Genomic DNA, 16411 nt, shown 5'->3' on the forward strand with positions numbered 1-16411 from the left:
AGGAAGTGAGGTAATGATGTCTCTAGCTGTTCTACCGTGTATGCAAATGTTCCAGAAGTAAAAGGATAAGGTGCGGGCTTCCACCAGAACAGTGGTGACAGTTACAATAATAGAAATGTGAACAGTCGCAGATCAGGCTGGCGTGTGACAAACACTGTGTGAAGAAGGTGGTCCTCAAACATCTCGGGGGCTCAGGACAGACAGTCTCTCGTAGAGTATTTTATAAAGTGAATACCGAGACTTGGAAAGAGCATGCCAAGGAAGCAAACAACCGGTCCTGAAGAACCAGAGAGATGGCTCAAAGGTTAAGAGCACTGGCTACTCTTCTAGAGGACCTGGGTTCTAATCTCAGCATCCACATGACAGATCACAAAGGGAATCATAATTCCAGTTCCAGGGGATCCAATGTCCTCTTCTCTTCTCCACAGGCACCAGGTACATACTTGATACAGAGACATCCATGCAGGCAAAACACTCACACACATAAACTTTTTTTTTTTTTTTTTGGTTTTTTGAGACAGGGTTTCTCTGTGTAGCTTTGCGCCTTTCCTGGGACTCACTTGGTAGTCCAGGCTGGCCTCGAACTCACAGAGATCCCCCTGGCTCTGCCTCCCTAGTGCTGGGATTAAAGGCGTGCGCCACCACCGCCCGGCTACACATAAACTTAAAGTTAAAAAGAAAACCTGTCTGTCCTGGAAACAAACACAAAATCTAAAGTAATAGAAAGCCACATCCAGTGACATACAAAAGGGTACATAGTTTTATGAATAATAAAAATAATAATACCTAAAATACAATGATGCCTGAAGGGTACTTATAATAGAGAGCATGGATGGGTTAACATTTGAACCAGATCAAAAGGGAAAAAGGAGAAAATCCCATTATTGTCTTAAAAGACACAGCATGTTCTGAAAAGTTCTACACTTGTGTAGTGAAGGAAATAGAGACACCAGCAAGCCAGCCACCCAAGGAGCAACATGTAATGGGACATAGGTAAAGCCATGGACCATGTGGTGATTCATAGATTAGTAGTTATGAGCTAATTTAAGATATAAGAGCTAGCTAGCAAAAGGCTTGAGCCATGGCCATCCAGTTATAATTAATATCAGCCTCTGTGTGTTTACTTGGGGGATACGAGTGGGAGAGATTTGTCCCAACCGCTGGCAGGCCGGGACACAGGAAATCTTCCAACTACCATGTAGTTTTATGAAACAAATGCCTTCCATCAGGTAAGATCTCAGAAGAGTCTACAGAAGCTTCATACAAACTGTGCACAGAGAACTCTGCCCTGAAACGACAGACATCTGAAGGAAGGCTGCTGTCCCATTTCTGCTCAACATCGTGTCACATGTCCCAAATAATGCAAGATAAGAGGAAAACACAACACGACAGGAAGGAAATCTGTCATTGTACAGATGTCACAACCTATACAGGAACACTTCAAAAGAACACACAAATGACTAGCATGAATACGTAACTACAGTTAGAACATAATGAGATATAAAAGTCTGTTTGATTTTCACCCACTAGACACAGATGTATAGAAAGAAGGGGGAAGAGATATTTATAAAACATCAAAACAACCAACACTGGAGATAAGTGTAATTCAAGGCAGGTGAGACACTCATGCTAGAAATCACAAATACCAAGAAAAATTTTAAGTAACCAGACAAAAGTGTGGAGACACCGTATTTATGGATTAGCAAGGCCAGCATTGGAAGCTGCTGATTTACACTGCTTAACAAATATCCACCCCTCAGTCCCCACCTCCATCTCCTCCAAGGAGTTTTATACAAACTGACTTCAAGGCTGACAGGGAAATGTGGAATCAGGAATATCAAGGACCATCTTCAAAAACACAGCTAGAGTCTTCAGCACAGATATTAGGACTTAACTGGAACACAATGTAGATAAATCACAATGGTATTGGAATAACTGTCCCCATGAAACAAAATCCCTCAGGACACCTGCAGAGTGGCCTCTGGATTTAGAGTTTGGGGAGAGGGGCTGTTCCCCATGCAGTGGCCCCATGTCAATGGGGTAGTCACACTGAAAGAAATACTAATTGAATTTCACAGAATAGACAAAGCTACGTTCGGGGGAAAGGCAAAACATCAAGGCCCCACGAAGCAACACAGAAGAATGTCTTCATGACTGGGACAAAGCAAAGATTTCTTATCTTGGACACAAACAGCACCAAGGGTCTGTCCCACCACAAACAGGTAGCAAAGATGGGCATGCCACACCGCCAACAGATGATAAAGATGGGCATGCCACATTGTAAACAGGCAGTAAAGATAGCTATGCCACAACACAAACAGGCAGCAAAGATGGATGTGCCACACTGCCAACAAGTTAAGACCTATATAGGAAAAGTAGCAGTGGAGGAAACTCTAAACATGAAGTGAATTAAGAATTCAGTTCTACGTCTTCAATTCTAGCACTTGGAAGGCACAGGCAGATCTCTCTGAGTTCAAGCCCAACCTGTTCTATAGAGTGAGTTCCAGGACAGCCATAGCTACAGAGAGAATCCTTGTCTCAGGAAAAAAAAATCAGCTCTAGAAACTCAAGACACAACATAAAAATAAACCTGTAGAAGAAAATAACAAAGGTAAAAATGTATATAAACAGAAAGAAAAGTGAAACTAAGAAAAAAAAAGTTGACCAGCACAACTAAAAATTATTGTCTAGACACATCAGAGATACTTTCTGGATGAGTAGAGCAAAACAAAAAATTAGACAAGGAATCAAAAATTCTATTCTACTCTACTCTACTCTACTCTACTCTACTCTACTCTACTCTACTCTACTCTACTCTACTCTATTCCCTTTTGACAGGTCTTATTCTATAGCCCAGACTGCTCTGGAACTTACACTATGGTCCAAGTTAGCCTCAAACTCTCAATCCTCCTGCCTCTGCCTCTTAACTAATGATATTGCAAGCATGTTCCGAGATGCTTAGGCACATGCTTACCTAAAAATCCATGCCTACTAACCTCCAATAGATGCCAGGGGCTTTAAGGAACCACACCATTTTTTCCATAGCCTGTTACTCGCCAGTTCTTCAAGAAAACAGTGTGTGCTTCTTCCCCAGTCTTCAGATTCACTACTCTCTCTGCAAGGTCATTTGCATCTCATAACTCTGAGTTCCATGTCACGAGAAAATGCACGGAGGACTCAAGGAGAGGTGGCAACTCTCCACCTGCCCCCAGTTAGTCTGCTCCTCATCAACTGCTCTGGTCCTCCCTTCAGGAACTCTTCCCAGCCAGGGGAGAAGAGAGGGCCCTGAGAAATGCCTCAGGTATGGCTAACTGCTATGTGTCCCCACTGGTGGAATTAACGAGCTCTGTATATGTGAATGAACTTGAAGCTGCTGCCTTCCCTATTTAAGCCACGTCCCCTCCCCCATCCTAAGTAGATAGATCTGCCCAACAGGAGTGGAACTGAAAGATGCAGATTAAGAGTGGCTGAGATGGGCTTTGTGTTACGTTGTTACTTTCTTGGTTTTGTTTTGGCTGTTGTTGTAACAAGCAGAGAAAATGGATTTTATATCTTAAGAGAAACACGGTAATAAAAAAAAAAAAAATGTTCCCCGGGGCCATGGTTCCCTAGGATTTCTATACTCACTCAATCCCCTGGACTCCTCCACCGTACTTCAAACTGAAAATATCAGCACGGCAGGGGGCCAATGTTAGCCAGTCTCTTAGATGGCTGTGAGGTTGAGGAGGTGCTGGGGCTGTGACCCAAAAGGGAGCAGCTGAGAGGTGACGGAGGAAGGGTGAGGAATTAAGGACCATTTGTAGCCACACAGTAAGCAAACAAACAAACAGAAAACAGAGGGTGAAAGAACAGTAAGCCTCCTAGAGAGCACTGGCTCCTCACTGAAGAAGCTCGCATGGGGGTAGTGGCGATGGGTCAGCCAGCAGACGACAAACTTGGAAACCTGGGTCCATCCCCAGGACCCACACAGTGGAAGGAGAGAACTAGCTCATGCCAACTGTCCTCTGCCCTCCACATGTCCCCACCTGTGGCCTTCCTCCACAGACGAGAAATTAAAATGTAATAAAAATTTAAAAAAAAGAAACTCAAGCCCATGGTGGTGACGCACGCCTTTAATCTCACCACTCGGGAGGCAGAGGCAGACAGATCTCTGAGTTTGAAGCCAGCCTGGTGTACAAAGCAAATTCCAGGACAGCCAAGGGAACACAGAGAAACCCTGTCTCAAAAAATAAAAATAAAAAACAAACAAAAAACTCAAATGACCCCATGAATCTGTTATCATTAAGTCAAAAATACCAACTTGATAAAAACATGATTATTAAAATCTACTTCATATGTCAAAGAGAAATAATAAAAATGAGTAATGTTTCTTTGTAGACAGACATTCCATTTAATAAGATCTTTGTAGGAATAAGTTTTGATAAAACTATCAAGTACACTCTTTTTAATTACATGATTTTTAAAAAAGATGACTCAACCCATCTGTTTTCCTCCAACCAGTGTGAGCTTGTTGTGCGGGCTGCAGGGAGGAATTAAGGTACCTGAGAAGAGATGCAGAGAAAATCTGCAAATGTACAGAACAGACTCAGCCATCAGGGGATCTGGGTGCCTGGGTGTGGCGGGGTCCTTACACAAATTATTTTCTAGACATTGTCCAAAGCACCTGGGAGACGCAGGGGTTCTACCTGGGTCCTGCTGAGACTGAACACTTCATGATTTGATGTTTCACTCTGATGTGGAGTTCCTGGGTTGTTGCTGACGGAGGCGGCCATCCTAACGGGCATTTTCATTTTGAGGTTCTACATAAGAAATATGATAAAAGCCCCTTTCCTACCTTTGGCTCTCCTTGACACCTGCTTGCTTTCCTTCTGCGGAAAGACCTGCTGTTATGGTGTCTCTATCTACCCCCTCCCAGCAGACCCTGCCATCACAGTCTGTCTGTCTGTCCCCTCCCACCTGCCCTTTTGGCAAACCCCTTCCTACACCCACAGAGGCAAGGGGAGAGACGGGGTGGACAGGCTTTGTACAGCTTACAGCTGAGCCTAACCTGGGGAAGGTGTATTCTCACTATGTCACAGAAGAAGAACTATGATTAAGTCCTCGCCCCTGTCTTTGAAAAGCTATAGGAATGAAATTCATTTAGAAATATCTCTCTCCGTCAAACCTAACTTTCAAATCAAAATTTCAAACTAAACTAGCAAAAAAATAATAACCCTTAGGAGTCACACTCTAACGTTAATGCTGTAAACAGGTTTATTTGACATTTATTTACTGGTGTATAGGTGCATATACATGTGAGCACACTCGTGCGTATATGTCTGAGCACCCTCGTGCGTATATGTGTGAGCACACTTGTGCCTCGGCACTTGTGTGACCATCAAAGGAGCTAGTGGGTACCAGAAACTGGATTCAGATTGTCAGGATTGGTGGCAAGCATTTATTAATTTGAGACAAATCTCACTATGCAGCTTAGGCTAGTCTCAAATTTGTGATCCTCCTGCCTCAGCCACCTGATTACGGACATGAACTAGCATGCCCTGGCTGAACCGCTTTCATGAAGAAATGTACCTCAGCAGGCCACATCAGAGGAGCAGGTGAGGCTCTTCGCAAGGCTCCGCCTTTGTGATCAGCAGCAAAGGTGTAGGGAGATGGGCTCTAGATTGAGGGCGTGATGAAATAATTGAAATTCCTTCCCTCTTGCCGCTGTTTCTGGTTGACCTGCGTCCCCCAAGAAACAAAACTGAAGTCTCAGCCCACAGAACCTCAGACTGTGATCTGACTTGGAAACGGGCTCTCCACAGTTGCCGTGTTGTTCATAGGAGGTTGTCAGACTGGGCCTGAGCCCAGAGTGCCTGAGTTCTTATGGAAAGGGCCAGCTACGGAGGCAGGTATGCATAGTGGTGGTGGTGGCCGGAGTGTGTGTGTGTGTGGGGGGAATAACACGACTTCGTGAGTGATGATGAAGGAGAGAGGAACATGAAGTGGGTTCTCCCTCTTACCCCTCAGAAAGAGCCAATCCCACCCATACCTTTGCTTTACACATTACAGCTCCAGAACTGTAAGGCAGTCTCCTCTCTTGTGCACACACTCCATCTGTGGTATTCTGTTACTGGACCACCAAGAACCCTAGGCAGGTACTGGCCCTAACACACATGCATGTACACACACACACACACACACACACACACACACACACACACACGTGTTCTAAAGCACCTGGAAATATGTGGATTTCACTGCTGCTGCCACCACAATGACAGAAAGGAAAACAGGCAATTAGATACGCCATCAGAATTCTCTAGACAAGCAAAACAGTGTGAGTAGACAGCATCAAGATATGGGAGTGGCCTCCAAAGAAACTGGAGACAGACTGCATGGTGGAGGACGAGTGGAAAAGCAACCAGAAAGTGTTTACCTAGAGGGACAAATATCTGAATTGAGCAAAAATGACTCCCCCAAATGACAGCTTGCAGAGGGTAAATTCCAGGTAAAAAAAAAAAAGACAAATGGTTTTTTTCTCTCCCCTGACAAAGGGTGTATGTTTCTCAGAGAGGCTTCCACCACAGAAACACATATCTTCCTCAGAGTCATTTGGTTTTATTTCAGGGAAATGCACTCCAACTTGATATTCCCATTTAGTCACAGGTGCCAATGTTAGGTAATTTCCCACCGGGTAACCAGTGCTCATCAGTCAGCAACTGCCCCAAACAGCAACGACTCGGTCAAGAGTATCTACTGCCCACTGGTGGCCAGGTACACATATTGCAGGAGCAGAATCCTGTGCTCCAGGGTAAATCACCCCATTGCCACAGAGATGGGACAGGAGCCACCATGAGAAAGTGTTCTTCAGGAAAACAAGATTATACAGTGAGAAGCCCACAGAAAGAAGGAAAAGCACAGTTCCCGGGGACAATCTAGCTCTGAAAATAGGGTTTCTTAAAGAATAAAAACCAGAATTTTTCTTTTCTCCTGGTGAAGTATACGTTACATGTAAAATTACAATAGTTTTCAACAGCTCGTTTAGTAAAAGCCCCGCATTTATAAAATCTATGACATAAACTATGAAGACAAACGTAGCCCAGAACACCCTCAACTGTGCTGGCAGTAGCCTAGAGGAGGTGGCCTGGGCCCCCCTGCCTCAGAGTTCTGTTTTAGGTGGAAGCCATCTTTATACCAGATGTTCCTCACTGAGTGAGATGGGAAGGGGTACAGTGAAATGCAGGGAACCATCATCAGGAACCCCAGGTGGACTCTTACCCCACCTTCTAAGCAAAGTCCAGGTGTTGCTTGATCGTGTGATGGTCCAGAAAGAGATGGATGTAAGCAGAGTTTCTTACCTCAGCCACAGCACAGCTGGGCTACACCACACTGTTCTGAATGGAAAAAAAAAAAGTAACTGGTGGAAAAGAATATTTCCTAGAAACCCACAGTATTTGGACAAGCTCCCAAGTCAGAGAAAAACAACATCAGAGCCATTCTGACTTCACTTTAAGTGTCTCCAACTTTGCCAGGTCCTCTCCCACCAAGCACCCCACAGCCGTGGAAGAAAATGGCTGTAGGCATGGAAATGACATTCTGTTTATACACAGTTAGCTGTGTGTAACACCCACTTTGATAACTATGTTTTTAAACAATCCTTTCGGTCTTGAGGGCCCCAAAGCCCTCCAGACACTGAAGCTGAAATCCAGAGCTGTTTATTCAGTCTCAAAGAGCCAGGGTTCGGAGACAGGGGGATGAGGGGACTGCTAAATCAGAGTGCAGAGAGTGTGCTGTCAAGTCGCACTCTGTTAGGAGGTAAGTGTCCATCTGGTTAAGAACGTCAGAAATAATCTTTATCTGTGCAAGTGATATGTGGATACATAGTATTAAAAATGATTTTAAGAATCATATATGATAAATGTACCTGAGGCCGCTTTCCCTAAATATGTCCCCTCTACAATGGTTACTGTGGTTTCACTTTCTGATGTGTTCCTTAGTATTACAAAGATATGCACACACACACACACACACACACACACACACACACACACACACACACACGATGGTCCATGCGCATATACATATCCTATAGAAATGGTTTGTTGACTGGGGAGATAGCTCAGCTGGTAGAATGCCCACCATACAAGGACCTGAGTCTGATACCCAGTGCCTGCATTTAAAGCAAAAGCCGGTACACACCTGTAATCCCAGCATTGGAGAGGCAGGACAGGAGAGCCTCTGGGTTCACAGGACTGACAGCCTAGCCTAATCAGTGAACCTGGATTGCAATGAGAGACTGTCGTAAAACACAAGGTAGACAGCTTCTAAGGAGCAACAGCTAGGTGGACTTCCAGCTTCTGCATGCATGAGCACACACATGCACCCACACACCAAGCAATATATAGCTCATGAGGATGTGTGATTGTGTACAAAGAATCAACAGGGTCCCTTCAAGCTCGGTCTGTGCTGATACCATAACCACTGTCCTGAAATACTAATCTCTGTGGATAGCTCCCCGACTCAATCAGCGTCTCTTGCTCGGCCAAAGCCCTCTGTACTGACTCAGTGAGAATATCAGTTCTCTGAGCAATTAAAAGAAAAAAGTTTTGTGTCCATGTGTGTGAGAGAGAGCCAAACAGGAGCACTACAAGGAAAGCATAGAATCCATGCTGTAGTAAGAGCTCAGAGAGAGAAGAGATGATCATCATGGCCCCGTCCAGATCTCTGGGCAATGTGACTGTCCAAGAAGAACTTGAGATTGGTGCTTTCAGGATCTCGCACAGAAGTCACAGATACCCATGGAAGCCAGGCAGATGATAAAGACGCTTGGAGCAGGGTGAATGGCAGCAGACATCTGTTCCTTTCATGCAATGTGAAGGATGCAACTGGGGAGAGTGTAGACTACCGAAGACAAGAAAGTAAAGCCACAACCTCCTTGACATAGAACAAGCCAGCTACTCATCAGCTCCCTTCCACTTTAAGGGCAGGAAAAAAAAAACTAACAACTGATATTTTTATATTTAAGAAAATAAATCTCTTCATTTTCCAGCATTGATCATTGTCTTAGTTTTCATTCCTGCTGCTGTGATAAAACATGGACAAAAGGGACTTGAGGGAGAAAGGGTTTGTCCTGGGTCACAGTTCCAGAGTGCCATCTGTCTCGCTGGGCAAGACAAGAAGGACGCAGCTTGAAGAGGCTGGTCACATCACATTCACAGGCAGGAAGCAGGGAGGGGTGACTGCATGCTTCTGCTCAGCTCCGTTCACTACACACACAAGCACACAATCTAGGAGCCTAGCCAAGGGATGTTCCCACACAAAGCAAAGCTGTGCAGGCTCACCCTTGGCTGATCACACTGTAGGCTGAAGTCAGACCCTTGGGATGAAGATCAGTTCACAGGTTTAATCAAACCTCTACCTGTCTCTCTGGTAGCACAACCAATGTCTCCATAAAACATCCTTTGTCAAATTAATGCGTTGAAAACAAATAGTATAGGTTTTTTTTTTTAAGTTTCATGGGGTTTTGTGTGATGATTATTATCGAAAGGATCAAAACTCAACTACGAGACAAGCCTCTGGAAGCCTGTGAAGGAATTTCTAGACCAGGTTGAGATAGGAAGACCCACCTGGATGTGGGTCCTGATTAGTTACAAAGGAAAGGCTTGCTGAGTGCTAATATTAATCTCTCTCTACTTCCTGACTGCAGATGTGGTCAGCTACCACATGACCCTGCCGCCATGACTTCCCGCCATGATGGACTTACTGTGAGTCCAAACAAACTCTTATTTCCTTCCTAAGTTGCTTTTGTCAGGGATTTTCTTATAGCGACTATAAAAGTAATTAATATCATTTCCCCTCATAAAGGTATAATTGGCAATCAAGGCAATTTTTGCCCTTCTACTAAATTTTGAACGATTTTTCTGGAAATGGCGAGTGAACTCATTCACTGGATTATCGTTTGTTCTTTCATTCCTCGGAAAATTTCTTATACACCAGATTAGTTTTAACTTGTGTTGCTTTGGAAATAGATTGGCCTCTACACTTAATTCTTTTATACAAGGGAAGATGGCTCAACTCTACCTAGAGAGAGAAGCAGGCTCAGGGCTCTGGAGAAGACATAGTCTGAAAGGATGCTAGAGCAGGGCTCTTCATCAAATGTGACCCTGATCTTGAATCAGCTGCTGCAGTACAACACACTCACAGGGCTGAGGACCACAGGGACAGCCCTGCCAGAGGAAACCTAGGGATGGCCCCTGCCCTCTTCTTTCTTCCCCATGATGGTGTGCTTAGCCATTACCCATCTCCATCAAATTACATGTGGATTTAAACTGAGCGGGGCGCATGGAGGTGATGAATATGAAATTATGCTCCCTCTGTAAGAATGAAGATTGATTCTTAACCCTGAGAGTCTCTACTTGAGTGAGAAGAACAGTTCTTGGGAATGACCTGTTCAGATGGAAACACAGATCCACACTCTGTATGAATTCCCTCAGTGTGTTTAAATGGGGTGGTCTGAAGATGGTCCATCTACCTTGAAGATGAAATCAGCCATCAGGGGCCCAGGAATCTTGAAGGTTTGTCTGTCAACACCCTTCTGAAACTCAATCGTTGTGTTTTCTACAACAAAAACCCCGGGACTGTTGAAGCTGTGTTCTCCTCTGTTTCCTTGAAGTGTTTTTGACTCAATAACTGAAAATTTAAAAAGAAAATTTAAATATGAGAACCATCCTAAAGACATTTAGGTTCAAATGACATTTTTACTAAGTGCAACATCAGTATGTGTGATCAACAAATATAGAACTATCTACTCAGTTGATGGCATTGATTCCTATTTGCAGAATAGATATGTGAAAGTTTTAGGGGCCAGCAAGGATTTTTTTTTTTTTTGGCCCAAATAGGTCTACTCAAGTTCTTGGAATCATTTCTACCACAGAATAAAGAGGAAGTTTTCTTAGTTTATGCTTTTTTATGAGGTATCTAAAAGCCATGTCTCTTACTACCCATTCAGAAGAAAGAACCTCAATTTTGCTTTCAAGTATTATTTCTTCTTAAGTAAGTATAAATTCATGCTGTCTTGTGTAGTCTTCCCTCATCTAGTCCATGCGAATCTGGCACAATAGGTAAACCAGGAACTGATGGTGAAATGTGTGCTGTGTTAGGGCAGCTGCTGTTTTTCCACAGTGCTGAAGAACAACTTTCCATGTTTCCCAGGACCTCAGCAACATGAAAGAGAGTGTGGGAATCTGCAGAGGTGATCTGGGAGCAAGGAAAGACATCCATCCCCTAAACCACAGTGTAGACTTTCTATTAGTTTGATTTTGATGCCTAGGAGAGCTACAGAGGAGAATGCTTTAGTTCTGAGTTCCCACAGAGCCCTCTGTGGCATCTACAATGGGTAGCAAGGTGGAAGGCCCTGGAAATCCATAACCATCCCACCACTATTAAGGAAGAGGATATGCGTCTGTATTCTACTGTCCAAGGGCCAGCTAATTTCTCCCCTCAGGTCTCCACAGGGGTGGGGTGGGGGTATGGAGGGTGAGCAAGTAGGACCAGCAGCCTCACACAGTAGGAAGTGCCATCAGGAACTGAAGCCTTCTTCTGTGCCTGGATCTCTGCAGCTCATTTATAATGATACATTTTAATATGATACTCATTTTATATGTATGCATCTGTATGTGAGCCCACATGACAGTATATAAACCAAGTGCATGCAGGTGGCTCATGAAGGTTAGAAGGAGACATCAGATCCCCTGGAACCGTAGTTACAGGAGAGTGTGAGCCGCAGTGTGGGTACTGAACCTAACTCAGGTCTTCTGCAAGAGTAGTAAGTTTAACTGTCGATCCATTTCTCCAGCCCCTATAAGGACAACTTTAAATATTTTAATCTGTACTAAAAAAAGGAAGGAAGGAAAGAAGGAAAGAAGGAAGGAAGGGAGGGAGGGAGGGAGGAAGGAAGGGGAAATAAAGAAGGGAAGGAGGGAGGGAGGGAGGGCAGAAGTGAGGAAAAGAAACAATGGCTTTAAAGATAACGAATGCCTCCAGCTGTTTCTGACTGAAGGGCTGACACTGAAAATGATCAGCTGTGGCTCCTTTGGACAGAGGCAGAGTCAAGTGACCAAGAGATTTGTTTAGACTATGGAAGTCAGTAGAACACTCTTAAGGCGGCTTTTCGGTGGCTATGCATGAGGGCTTATCGTTAGCCTCAGCACCAAGTGTGTGCCTACAGCAGATGCATGTCTGCGGTGTGTACCTGTCTGGCTCAGCACTGCTCTCCTTGGGTCATTAGGTATAGTGCCACGGTTCTACTCATGCTCGGCAGGCAGGACTTGGGGAAAAATTGTATTTTTTCCGGTTGGCAGAGGTTTCAACCTATGGCATATTGGCCTTTTGGGTTATTGTTAGTAGAACATTTGATTTATTATTATTTTAAATTTTGAAAAAAATTTTTTTTAAGTGTGTGTATGTGTGTATGTTTGTGTGACTATCTACGACATGAGTGCAGTTCCCACAGTAGCCAGAAGAGGGCATTGGATGTATGCCCTGGAGCTGGACTTCGAGGCAGATGGGAGCCACCATGTGAGTGCCGGGCATCAAACTTAAAGCAGTCAGCACTCTTAGACATTGAGACATCTCTCCAGGCCTTTACTGTTTTTAAAATTACATTCACTTATTTATTGGAATAGCACTGGTGTGGTGGCTCCCTCGTCCTATCACATAGGTCCTGGGGACTGAGCTCAGGTCGTTAGGCTTGGCAGCAAGAAGCTTGACCTTCTGAGTCATCTTCCCAGCTGTGTCCAACATACTTGGTGCCAAGGTTTTGCTCTAATTACGTTGCTTTTGCATGGACTTTCTTATTGCTTGCATCTGAGGAGGGACGCATGACTGGAAAATCTGGGGCTGTGGGTTCCCCACAATAATGTGGCTAAGATTAGAACACGCTGGAAATTCAGGACCTAAACAGCTCTAGGCATATTGTAAGATGGACTTTCTATAATGAAATTCCATGCCACAACAAAGGGACTTGAAATTAACAGTACCCAGCATTCCCAGTTTTCAATTCTGCAGCCGCCATTTGGAAGGTTGTAGTTACGACGGGCCTTAAAAGAATGATTTATTACTGCAAAATAAGCTTGATTTCAGAAATGCAACTTTTTTAAAAAAAGTGGTTATATAAAACAAGAAAACAAAACCCCTTCTGTACTGTGAAGTTCAGACATGTAAACTAAGTCCTTTGCAAGGCAGCCAGCGGAGACGGGTGGCGTTCAGGAAGGCTTCCAGAGCTGCCCGTGGGGCTTCAGAAGGGGAAAACTCCAAGCAATAGATCTGTCACTTGGAGAACCCTGGTCTCCAGAAGAGTGCCAGTCTCCAGTACAAAAGCCAGGCTTCATCTGCCCGCCCAGGCTCATGAAAACGAGGCTCCCCCGGGGTGTTTGTCCGTACTTGTTCTGCTTACTGAATGCATATTCTGTTTTTATGCCTTAAAAAAAAATCTCTTAAAGCTGGGCATAGTGGCTGACACTGGCAAACCAAGTCCAGAGCCAGCCTGGGCTACAATCCAGCCTGGGCTACCTGGGTAGTTCCAGGATCACCTGGACAACAGAGTGAGACCTGTTCTCAAAACAGCACCACAGTCTTCCGCAACTGAACTTGAGGATCCACCTTCAGTGTCATTAGGGCAACACACAAAAACTGCATTTTAAACAATGGTTACCGTCGACTGTCACGCCAGAGAGCCCGGCCAGCTGCTTGCTTTCTTTGTGGCCTCTTGGCCTGCCTTCCCAGTACCAGGTGTTGAACCCAAAGCCTCACACTATTATTCCGCTAATTTCCAGCCCCCAATACAAAACATGTTGTTTTATCATCTTCAGCCTTTTTACCACAGGATAAGACTGCAATGGTTTTTGCCAATCCCAAATAAAATCTCATCTGCAGCCAGGAAACCAACCATCTATTTTTTTTTTTTTTTTGTCTCTGTAGCTTTCTCTGTCTAGGTATTGCATCTTATGGAATCAGGTGATGTGTGGCTTTTTGAAATTGGCTTTCTTTTACTCAGTCAATATTTTCAAGGATCGTCTACCTACGTTGTAGCATTCATCAGAATATCGTCCCTTTTTATCACCAAATAATATCCCACATGTGTTCTGAATAGTTTATTAATTCAACAATTGATGGATATCTGCATTGTTCTCATTTGAAGACTAGCAGGTCTAATGTTGCTATGGATATTCAGCACTTTACTTTTTATTATTTATCTATGTAAATATGTATGGACTAGGGGGATTTTTTTTTGAGATAGATTCTCACATAGCCAAGGCTGGCCTTGAACACCCAATCTTCCTGACTCCATCTCCTAAACTCTGGGATTACAGGTATGCATCACCAAGCCTGGTGCTTTTTATAGTTCTTAGTCCAAATGATATCTCACGATTTTATTATTGAGATAGATGATTCACAGAATTCAACTGGGATGATTTTTGCTAGTTTCTAAGTGTCATATTTTAATTCACAAGGAAGAAGAATGCTGAAGACTTTCAAGCCATTAGAAAATAGGTCTCTAGCCGGGCGGTGGTGGCGCATGCCTTTAATCCCAGCACTCGGGAGGCAGAGCCAGGCGGATCTCTGTGAGTTCGAGGACAGCCTGGGCTACCAAGTGAGTCCCAGGAAAGGCACAAAGCTACACAGAGAAACCCTGTCTCAAAAAACCAAAAAAAAAAAAAAAAAAAAAAGAAAAGAAAATAGGTCTCTAAAACGTTCTGATGATTCACATCAAGGCAAGTCTTGCTTCACTAATGTCAGTCATAAGGGGCTAGAGAATTTCTCCCTAAGAGCTTATTGTGGGGAGATAGCTCGGTCAGTAAACTGTCTGCTGTATAAGCATAGTGACCTGAGGTGGATTCCCAGCAGCCACAATAAAAAATAAACCAAACAGCAGCAAGTGCCTATAAATCTATCACAGAGAGGCAGAGGGTGGATCTGTGGAGCTTGCTGCCAGCCAGGTCAGCCAATTGGTGAACTCCAGGTTCAGTGAGAGATCTTGTCTCAAAGAATGAGGTGGGGAGTGATTGAGGATGACCTCTGACATCCAACTCTGGCTTCAACATGCATTCCCACCCTACGTGATCATGCATGCATACCTGCCCCCCACACGCTCACACACTCACACACCTGTGTACACAAACGCAAAGAGTTTAGTGCGATGATGACTTGAAATGTTTGCACATAACCACTTTGTTGAAAATGTTCTCAGGATATTTGTGGGTAAAATATTAGTTCTGGATGGGGAAGCAAGCATACATACTACCCAAACTGTGAGACTCTTCTGGCCCTGAGAAATTCTTACGATTAAAAAACTATTCTATGGTGGTGGCCTAAAAAGCAACTACATAGTATTTTGACTCAGTGACCTTGACTGTGTAGCTTCATGGGAGTGTCTCTTCTTCTGTACATGCAAAGCTAGCCAAATTCAATCAGTCGGGGTGGAGAGATGGCTCAGTGGTTCAGAGAATGGACTGTTCTTGCTAAGGACCTCCCAGCAGCCATACTGGGCAGCTCACAACTTCCTGCAACTCCTGCTCCAGGGGTTTGGGTGCCACTGGCCTCCTTGGGGACCTGCACTCATATACACACATCCCCTACACATACACATAATTTAAAATAATAAAAATAGGCCTTTAAACCCAACATACTTCTTCAAGCTCAGAGCCAGTCTATCTGAGACTTACTATCTTCTGGACACAACTAAGAAAGCCTGAGACTATAAGGACACCATGGCAGACAGGAAGAAAACCCATGACACTTCCAGACTCTGTACATACTGAAAAATCAAACACTCCTAAGGTAAGCGATGCCATCTGACATTAGCATAGAAAGACTTCCCTTGCACTTCTTTAGCCACTCTCCATATCCCACAAATTCTTCACCAGCTTTCACTAACACCTGGACTGGAAGTCATGATAAATCAGCAGCAAAGCTTGTCCTTCCAGTTCAAAGGTCATTGATGAGGTCTTTAATTAATTGTTTTACTTTTTTCTTTTAGTCCCAAACTTCTGACATCTCTAGAAGATCCTTGAATCCTTGTACACTTTTGCATACAATTTGATTTTCTCTCTTATGGGGAGATTAAGCTCAAATTTACATCCTTTCCACCTAAAAGTACAAGAACAATTTATAGCATGTGTGTGTGTGTCACACACACACACACACACACACACACACACACCATTAATAATCAAAGAAGAAAGAGTGGGAGAGAACACAGGAAGGGTTTGAGGGAGAGCATCTGGGAAGGGCTGGATAGAGAAAAGGGAGGGGCAAAGTGATGTAATCCTATTTCAATTCAAAATGTATTTAAAATATTTCCTAGAGACATAGACTGTTCAGTATAGAAATCCGCATCGTAAACAAGGAAGTGGATTTTTATTTGTTTGTGTCT

General features: G+C 43.9%; 1 protein-coding gene across 1 annotated transcript in view; it reads right to left on the reverse strand.

Annotated features, from left to right (window-relative positions):
- Adamtsl3 (ADAMTS like 3) overlaps positions 1-16411 on the reverse strand; it is a 191076-nt gene that overhangs the window by 105935 nt on the left and 68730 nt on the right. Inside the window, exons 7-8 of the mRNA XM_059269120.1 lie at positions 10511-10668; positions 8453-8561 (exon numbers count right to left, since the gene is read on the reverse strand). Of these exons, the coding sequence (XP_059125103.1) occupies positions 8453-8561; positions 10511-10668 (267 nt within the window). The remainder of the gene's footprint in view (positions 1-8452; positions 8562-10510; positions 10669-16411) is intronic.

The sequence above is a fragment of the Peromyscus eremicus genome, chromosome 1 (assembly GCF_949786415.1).
Source record: "Peromyscus eremicus chromosome 1, PerEre_H2_v1, whole genome shotgun sequence".
NCBI lineage: Eukaryota > Metazoa > Chordata > Mammalia > Rodentia > Cricetidae > Peromyscus > Peromyscus eremicus.